General features: G+C 40.5%; 2 protein-coding genes across 8 annotated transcripts in view; both read left to right on the plus strand.

Annotated features, from left to right (window-relative positions):
- Nucleotides 1-10,000, plus strand: part of LOC138007093 (centrosomal protein of 83 kDa-like) — a 622,454-nt gene that overhangs the window by 228,310 nt on the left and 384,144 nt on the right. The window lies entirely within an intron of this gene.
- LOC138008969 (uncharacterized) overlaps nucleotides 5,222-10,000 on the plus strand; it is a 6,512-nt gene continuing 1,733 nt past the window's right edge. Inside the window, exons 1-2 of the mRNA XM_068856266.1 lie at nucleotides 5,222-5,386; nucleotides 6,082-10,000. The exon at nucleotides 6,082-10,000 is cut by the window's right edge and continues 1,733 nt beyond it. Of these exons, the coding sequence (XP_068712367.1) occupies nucleotides 6,175-10,000 (3,826 nt within the window). The 5' untranslated portion in view covers nucleotides 5,222-5,386; nucleotides 6,082-6,174. The remainder of the gene's footprint in view (nucleotides 5,387-6,081) is intronic.

The following is a 10,000-nucleotide window of genomic DNA, read 5'->3' on the forward strand; positions in this document are numbered from 1 at the left end:
CATGGACGAGTTACCATATTTTCTTAAAGGAGAACTGACGATAAAAATGAAATATTTTTTCTTCCGCCAAATTTATAGTGCCTGAATTAGTTAAAGGAAATATTCGAGTATTTGAGGGGTTCCTTACATTTTGACGTTTTTATGAGGCTAGAAAGATCGGTATTTATCACTCGATGGAAGTCCGCCATTTTGGCTGTAACATAGCAGGCTTGGGCGCTAAGCGTGACGTCAATGCGCACACTTGCTTGAACGCGGGAAACTTAAAAATTGGTTCAGTGCGCTATTGTGGGCTGTTCTAGTAGAACTCTCATCGTTTCCCTGTTTAAAATGAAGTCCTTCTCAAGGAATGGATCATCCGAATTTAGAAGAAAAAATATCCAGCACTGTCGCATCTGTTCGGATCATTTCGAACCCTCCTGTTTTGAGGGTGTCTTGGCCATAGCGAGCGATGCGACAATTTCATGTAATTGATGAAATGTTAAGTTTGCGACTCCATCGAATCCATTCATAGCCAGTGAGTAAGCTATGTTTCCTTTACTCGGGAGATTTCAGTGGCAAACCCAGCGCCAGAGAAGTGAACCGAAAAGTTGCTTCTGCAAGCAACTGGGACACGTCATTTCGTGAATGGCATTCGCACTTCAAGCTGGGTTTTATAAACTCGACAACGATCACAGAGATGTTTAATTGAAGTTTGAAAATTCGAAAAACTACGAACAGAACAATCCACGTTCTTGACTCAGACCAACGATGGGTCGAAAGCTACAATGCTGCGTCACACAACGAATAGCTTGATCGGCCGGCACATCTAAGAGTTAATAGAAATTAAGCTTAAGCTTATATGTAGATCTATTAGTTAAGAGCTATGAGCATCACTAGATGTCTGTAAGCCAAAGTTTGTCAAATTGACTCAAAATGACAGACAAAACAATAGCAGGCAACAGAATCTCGTAATAATTAAGTTGTTTTTATTGCCTTTTGAATACAATCAATTCACCTGGCTCCTGTATCTCGCAGCAGCAGATGCATTCCTTTTCTTGCTCGGCCTCCCTGTTCAAGAAAAAATCACAGCTGCATCAAGTCGTATTTCCCCTTCTTGAGCCGTCTTCCCTTTCGGTTGCTGCCTCTTCCTCGGATCCTGAACTTTCTCGCATTGGTTCGAAAGAATATGGTTCAAGTACTGCAAAAAACGTACGTGTATTAACGACGAAGAAAGATTTTAGTGAAAACCAGCTGCTTGCTTGTGCGCAATGACGTCACAAAATGGCGGCATACATTTCCAACATCTCTTCCATCTTTTAATTTTTTTGGAGCACCATTCAAGTTTAATTTTGATCCTTCTTTCATACACTGGATTCGAGTTCTTTATAACAATGTGTCCAGTTGTGTGATTTATACAACACGTTCTTTCAGTTTGAGCGTTTCAGTGATTACTCCGGTTTGAAGGTTAATCACGCAAAAAAAAAAAAAAAGCAAACAAATGTTAGCTCTTGGTAACAATATCATTCAAGATATGGATTTTGCAAAGCATAAGGTTTGTGGAATTATCAAAATCCTTGGCGTATATTTTAGCTACGACTTATAGTATTGGCATGATTTGAATTTTACCGTATTGTTGAAGGATATAAAGAAATCAATAAACCTGTGGAAATGGAGAATCATGTCTTTAATAGGAAGACGAAAACTTATGTACAGGGCTTTCGCAATAGCACTCCCCAAACATTTAGTTAAGGAAGCGACCTTGATTTTGATTATTCGTGTAGGCAAGAGGTCAATGTACAGAAAAGATTTAATTGACCTTGGATTCCTTATAATAGGGGACTGTCTGACTTAATCTCTACCAACGGCTCTTTTTCACTAGTTTTTCTCACACCTTTATCATCCCCAGAACAAAGATTTTTGCTTATGAGTATTCTTAATTCAATCCCGTCTTAATAGCGTTCCCTTCAGTCGCTAATTAAAAGCCTGCACTACTATATCGTTAAGCTCTCCCATTATGAGTACTCCGACAGTCAGGACAAACAGCGGCGACGTACTGATCGCTGATGTCTCGTCGAAGCAGATTCATCAACTACGGAAGTCATCCTTGAATTTGGACAAAATGACCACTGAGGTAAAACGGAATTGATGTGAGGGGGAAGGTGAGATTTAACATCGAATAAAGCGTGGATTTTTTGAGTCGAACTCAAAACAACAGAAGTTTGAACGTTGGATCCGGATGTCAACGAAGGTAGAAAACAACGATAAATTACCACCAAAACTTATGTACCGTACATCTCAGATTGTCTACTCTTGAAAAATTGAAATTATTTATGACATTTAGGTTAAGCTTATCTATTAATTTTACAAATTTACAAGATTGCATATTCAGTGAAGTTCGGAGAGAGGATTACACCTGCCTTTGGAGTTATATAATGGTAAGGTACATAGAGTAACAGTCCCCATGCTTGACACGTATTTTTCTTGAATTGAAGCCGAAGGTAATTTTTCGTTTATGTCAACACAAAATTCCTCCCACGGACCGGTACAAAATGGTGTGCATTTGCCCACGCGAGAATTCTGTAATGGAAGTAAATCTGATTGACTGATGAAGGACATGTCAATCAATCAAAAACGTGAGCGGAAGGATTGGTCAGGCTCTATTCAGTATCCACAGTATATACCGCGCGAACCTAAAATAGAGCATGACATGTACAGCAGATTAAGTCTTACTGGTCATAGTCAGTCGGGCCTTCCAGCGCGTCTCGCAAAGTCAAGACCGCTCTTCCCACTTTGAGCGAAATTCTCTTCCAGCTTTTTCCCGCTTCACCCATGGCTTTTCTAAGCCTGGTAAAGGATAAGAAATCTTCACACTTAGCTGGACAATGTATACAATTGTCGCTTTATAGACACCTGTAAGTTTCAGGTGGTTCCAACGGGATTTGAACCCATGCCCTCTGCGATGCGGGTGCAATGATCTACCAACTGACCTATGAAGCCACACAGTTGGGAGCAGGTCAGTTCAATGGTCTCATATGATTGCATTGTTCCCGTGAAGGAGTCAATGAATGAAAGAAAGTATATTTTGAAGTGTGGGTTGTAGACGAAATGGAGAAGTAATCCTCGCTCTTATCTGGACAATTTAAGCAATTGTCTCTTTGAAACGTTCAGTTGGTAAGTCGCTTAATACTGCATTCGTTATCAAGCGTCGTGATAGTCAACAATTTAAAAAAAAGTGATTTCAGAGAGGAAGGGAGAGAGAGAGAGGAAAAAAAATAAGACGTTATTTATCACGGCTAAGGGTCGGTCCGTATTGCGAAAAATTGTGACCGAGGTCTTGAAAAAGCTGCCCTCGGCCTGCGGCCTCGGTCAAGACCTCGGTTACAGTTTTTCGCTATACGGACCTCCCAGCTGGCAAATAACATATATGGATTTAAGGTGCGGGTTATAGACGAAGGAGAGAATATATCCTCGCACTTAACTAGACAATTGTCTCTTATAGACACCTAGAATTGCTCACAAGTCGAGCTCTTGAGCGTGTAGCGCGACAGAGAGCGCGAAGCGCGATCGTACGAGCGCGGAGCGCGAGCGAGCGAAAGCTCGTGCCGGGTCCCACCACACCAGACCAGAAAACCAAGCGAACGACTTTGAGAAAGTCTAATAGACACCTGAAATTTTCAGGAAGCCTCAACGGGATTCGAAACCACGACCTCTGCGATACCGATGCAATGCTTTGTCAACTGAGAAACTCTCTGCAGATCAATCACCTTTTATAAAAGGAGTTCTCAACCATCTTAGAATTACAGCTTCCTGAATGAAGGTGACTAAATTGACTGTTAATATTAAAACGACACATTGTATAATTTTCACAACCATACAAAAAGAAATTGTCAAATCACGTTCTTTATTCTCGTTTTAAACAATGAGCAACAAGAGTAAGATAGAAAAAAAACAAAATTTTTTTTAGGTGTATGTGTTTCTGATCATATTTTCTGAAATCGTATGAAATTTTATCTGCCGTAGAATGGCAAACGAATTGAATCATCTTCATCTCACGGAATCTTCTGTAGATTAACACTAACATGATTATCTTCATCAAGATTACACCACGCTATATCCATAACTCAGGAAAGGTACTGTGGTATGGCCAAAATACCTATGTTACTATTAACAAGAACTAACCTCTTGCAAAAAGCGCTTCCCTTGCCTGAAAAACTCTGACAGACAATCTCACGCTGCACCGTTAGTTGCTGAACTGAACTAAGCATTTTCAAATGTCGGTGTTCGGTGTTACCACTCTTCATAATGCCGAATTAATGTTTGCTTGTTATTATCTATTGCTTCCTTCCTCTTTTCTAAATTTATTCAAAACTAGTAGCCAAGTGCTTAATTAACAATTGTAAAAGTTCTTCAATTAACATGCACACTGCAGATCGCAGTTCAGTCGACCTAATGTCAAGCACTTTACCATTTCCCATTAAATTTGGATCCGAAGATATGGAGTTCTCTCCTAACATCTTCCTCCGTTCTTTTTTTTTTTTTTTTTGTAAAGCGAAAACTTTTTCTTTGTTCGTCGACGACACACGTATCACGACATTTTTTTTAGTTTTGTCTATTAATAAACTGTACCTGTTTACTTGCTTTAATTTCTTGGTCCTTTCAAAACAGAATTCACTGCCGTTTTCGCAGTTTCCACGTCTGCTCTCGTCTAGTCCATTTCAAATACTTTTAGGTAAATAAGCATTCCTAAGGAGACCCATGTCCCAAAGCCTTTGCTTTATCGGGTCCCCCCATCTCTCCCACTTTCCTCCACTTTCGCCATTTTCTTCTTTCAGTTTATGCAACTTAAATCTGTTATATTTTGTATTTTAATAGAATAGTTATTTGGGAAAAACTACAGTAGTAGTGTCATTTGTAAAGTGGCGAAGAAATGGTAACGAACTAACGATAATGATAATGGTGATAAAAATAAAAAACCACTTTAACAATAATTATGATAAATCTGCAATTCCATACTGCTTCAACTGGTACAGCTTCTTTTCTCCCAAGTTGACAATCGTATAGGGGTTGGACATTAAAGTAACACGCGAGGAAAAACTGTAAATCGTCGCAATGGATACTTTGCAGGTGACCTCTGAGATTTAAAGCAGTATTTAACAAACGCATTGTTGCTATGAAACGACTGACGTCACCATCACCAACCTCCGACTTTTTGAATTTTCACTTGCTTTCGCCCGCCATCGATATGAAGCCGAATTGGCAAAAGGAATTTCGACCACAAAGCTTCGACTGGAAGACCTTCCGTCATTGAATAAAACTGGCTACTTTCTTTATAAAACCCTTATAAAAGGACTGCCGTTTGTAAAGTAGAGTTAACGGATCAATGGTGAAAGAAATCACAGCTGGTGAGGTATGTTTTGTCTTCAATTATAATTATGTCTCAGTTAAACAGCGTAGGAAACTTTTTTTTTTTGTTACAATACTGAAAATACCAAATTTTGTTTCGTCTTCGATTTATAAACAGTATGGTTCCCAAAACGTAAAATTCGGTCATAACTAAGGACTAAAGAAATTATTTGAAGTTGCATTTTTTGTTCTTTTTTAATCAGGAAAATTTGTGTTATATTTTCCGACCGATTATCTTTAGCAATTCTGCACGCCGGTAAGCTGAATTTGGGCCTAACAATTTTAAAGTCAATAATATTTCGCGCTGTTCCGTCTTATTCAATGTATAAATACTCGACGTACCTGTTGCAACACCTGCTTCGAACAGGAATGCTAACTGAAAGCGTATTCAATTCTGTTGCTTTGGGCCAAACCACATGTTTTGCAGATGAATGTAAGCAAGTCGACAATGGATTGATTTGGAATCACGAAACATAAGTTTTCGCTAAACATCGGGTTCTTACGTGGCATGAAATTGGACAATACGTGAAAGGCTGCGCCACAATGGATACGTACGTTTTTGTTTTGCCGGAATATAAAGATAAACCTCCATATGATTGAATGCTAACTTTGGCGGTGCGCAAACAAACCTGGTTTATTGTGTGCACCCGGCCTGATTTCAGCCAAGCGTCTTATGAACATCATTACCTATCTCCACAGGTGGGGACGAGGAATTTTGGTCAAGGCTTGCAGTGAAACAATGAATTACGCCTTGATGCTTTAGCTACACTAATACGTTTGAAACAGATAGCAATGAAAGAGCATTTGATATCTTATATTGCGTTTTTATTGACACTTCACGTTCTGACGAGGTCGACCGATGGAAGCAACCACCACAAGCTCAGAAGTATTCACATCAATCAAGAAAAGCAGTCTTTAAAAAATGGAGATACTTATTCGTCGGAACGTAATTTGTCTGAATGGCGAAACAAGCGCCATAGATATAAGCGCCATGCCGTGGATCACATAACTAAGTCCATTCACCGTTTCAGTGACAGTTTGAGGGCCTTTCAGCAAGGAAGTAAAGAGCCTGACGGAGACTCCTCTAATAAAATCCCGTGGAACAACAATCGCCGCAATGGATTCTTTAATCCAAACAAAATGCATCAAAAGTTTCCTCACGAGAAACACAAAAGCAGTTTCAACTCAGTGAAACGAGGGGGGCTCCAACGATTGCGTCAAGAAATCGAATTTCTCGATGACAACAACGAAGAAAGACAAGAGGCGGATGAAAGCCCTCGATTTCAGGACGAGACCGGAAGTGAAAATGCTCAAGAGAACAACGGATATGGTAACGGTTACGTCACCATCATCGAGAATGATGACGACAAATCCGATACAGACCCATACAACACACTGAGCTCAGACCTCGCTAAAAGTGAATACACAAACGTGGAAAATAGCATGAATGAAGGAGAAAACGAAGAATCGGAGATGTTAGGTAAAGAAGTGAATGACTTAATGGGAACACTGACAAAGTCTGATGCTGAAGTGAATCAATTTGTAGGAGGTGGTAAAGAAACTCCAGTGCAAAGTAATACATCACCAGTCAAAGAACCCGAGAACGTCCTTAATGACGACGTTATTGTTTCAATAGACCGGGGCAAGGAAGCGGGTAATAGCACCCATAGCCTTCCAACGAGCTTAACGCCTGCAGATGTAACACTCATCGAGGATCAAGAAGAGCCAGAGCCTGGGGACAACTCACTCCACCATCTAAGCAATGAAGTATGGGATATCATACAGCAGGCACAGCAAAATTTTACGGATCAGAATGCAAAGGCCCAAGCTTCAATGTGGAGTGTAAAAGAAACACAAAATAATAGATCGGACGACTTAACTCAACGGCCGCAAAATAATTTATCAAAAAATGTCAGTCACGCTGTTGCTGTACTTAAAGCCAAGTGCAGCAACTTTGGCAATTCGAATTTGAAATTTATAAAAAACATCACTCAGGGAAAACCAGGAAACTTGCCTACTGATGCAATTAACAGAGTATTTTTTACCGGAGACGCAGAAGAGGGCACGCTCCTTAATTCCGCTATGAATCAATCATCAAACCAGCAATACGACATTGGGTATAATTATCCAGTGGGAGAAAATACTGACTCGCTTAATTCGTCAAATCTTGGGGACAAAGGACGCGATGGTAACAAAACGCGTATGGAAGCTACGAAGTTTGGTCCACATATCGAGGAAAACAAAGCTGATCAAAACAATCACCCAAAAATAGCCAATGGACTCCCAATCTTTCGTACATCACACGATTCGTTTAAAGGGAATGGGGACTCGGTGATCATCCAGACTGAAGACATAAGCAGCAGAGGTGAAAAGCAAAACAGCAAATTTGCGAACAATTATGTCATTTTCAAAGAGCTTCCAGGAAATGCAACCACTTCTACACCGCCCCAATATAGACGACCTGTCTTGGGAAAAGCGCCTTCGTTTACGGTCAAAAGTAATTCCAACAGCATTCCCCTGTTTCGACCGGTGCCGGTAACGTACAAGTTGAAGCCTGTAAACAGTAGTTTAACCTCTTCAAAACTAAAACTCTGGAAATCCTTAAGCCAAAACTGGCAGCCGAATAGAACTGTCACATTCCATGATAGTGTTTTATATAATAAGCCATACAGACCTTATGCGTTAACAAATCAAAATCACAAAAACAATGGGAACAAAGTTGGAAGCCTTGAAAAGGCTACCACTAAGATATCATGGACCCATGCCAGACAAGAAAGTGACGTTGACAGTTTGCCGAATCCAAAACAAGAATTTACCTTCCCCTCCATTCCCACTACCAGGAACACAGGTAGTAGAGAACCAGAGAACGGAGAGCCAAAGTTGATTGGCCAGGTAAACCATGCCTCTGTTTTCAATACTTACAGTGTTTCCAAGATCAGCCCGAAAGCCTCATCGCCACAGAATCAAGAGCCTCCTAAGACAGCCAACGTGACAGGGAACCGCTCTTTGGAGAGTTGGTCTACAGAATATCAGAAACTTGTTGACAAACTCAAGGAACTGTACGTAAAAGCTCACAGAAACCCCACCCCAGATAGACTCAATGAAACCAAAATAAACGATGTCGAAAAAATGATGCAAGAGGTTTCCAGATTTCACAATTTGTTTGTTAATGGAAGAAATGGAAGAGACAGCAATCGAATAGGGGGAGAAAGCAAAGTCATGTTCATTGAAGATGAAAAGGGTGAAGAAAAAGGTCAATTCTGGAAGAATATTAAAATGAGTAAAAATAGCGCAGCTGCAAACCACAGTTTGCGGACATACGGGGACGAACCAGGCAAGACTAGAAGTCTACAAAGGGTGCCTTATTCAACAAACTTCTCCGAATCAAAAGGAAAGCAAGGAAACACGACCTCACAGACTTCTAAAGGTAATGGACCTTCATCACATCAAGTATTAATGAGTTACTTCAGAAACGAAACCAGTCTTCGTAAGCATCTTCAGGAGGCGTCTCGACTTTCAGTAAATCGGTCAAGAAACAGTGATACTGCACAACCCAACAAAATTAACAATGAAGGTGCTTTGAGCGCAAACAATACAACCAAAGCCAGAGAGGAGGCTACTACGGTCGTTAAAGACGAGAGTAAAGGACAGCAAAATTCTTCTTCCCTATCCTGGCCATTCCAAGAGAGAAATAAGGATGAAGATGAGGGATCATTGGCCAAATTCATGCAGGAGTTCATTTCTTTGCTTGCTCCTAATAAGACAATAGAGCCTAACACTGCGACGAGGTCAACTGATGCTTCCACACCTGTTATGGGGAATGTACCCGAAGCTTCCAAAAAGGAAAATGTCACTGATATGAACAACCGAATAATAATAGAAGTGTCACCAAACGCTTTGAAATACACCATGAAAGACCACTCTGATAGATCTTCTCCAAGACCCGTACAGAAAGGAGCAACAGATAAAATAAGCGATGAAAATGGATATAAATTATCACCTGCCGTAAAAACGTATGTCGTGAACGAGACAAGTAAAAATTCTGTACACGAAAGTGACAATTCCAAGAGCAAAGCGTTCCTTGGAAGCCAAATCTCTAAACAGCGAAATTCTCCATTTCACGTAAGTGATAACTCAACAAGGGAAGCAAACACATCTCCATACTTAAGTAGTGATCAGTATTTCCTCTACCGCAAGGAATTAAAATCGTTAGAGATATCGTTATCTCAAGATTTCATGAGCGACTGGATCTATTATCAGAAATCCTTGGATGAGATAGGAATCACACCTGGCATGTTGCGATCTGGAATTGCAAATCTTGGGTCACCCAAAAGACTAAGCGGCGTCTTCAGAAAGGCTCTTGCTGGAGCGGACATAAACGTCCTTATAGTGGGTGGGTCCATTTCGGCTGGGGGCGGCATCGAAAAAGACCGCGGAAATGTCGAGGGCGTCTACCACAAGGCACTTAATGACTGGTGGAATAAAACAGTGACCCCGATTACAACTTCTCAATTAAAGATTAACGCCGTCGCTATAGGAGGTACGGATTCTGAATATTTTTCTTATTGCGTAAAAAATTACATGAGATCGCTCCCAGACATTGTCATTTGGGAGCTGG

This window comes from Montipora foliosa, chromosome 6 (genome assembly GCF_036669935.1).
Source record: "Montipora foliosa isolate CH-2021 chromosome 6, ASM3666993v2, whole genome shotgun sequence".
NCBI lineage: Eukaryota > Metazoa > Cnidaria > Anthozoa > Scleractinia > Acroporidae > Montipora > Montipora foliosa.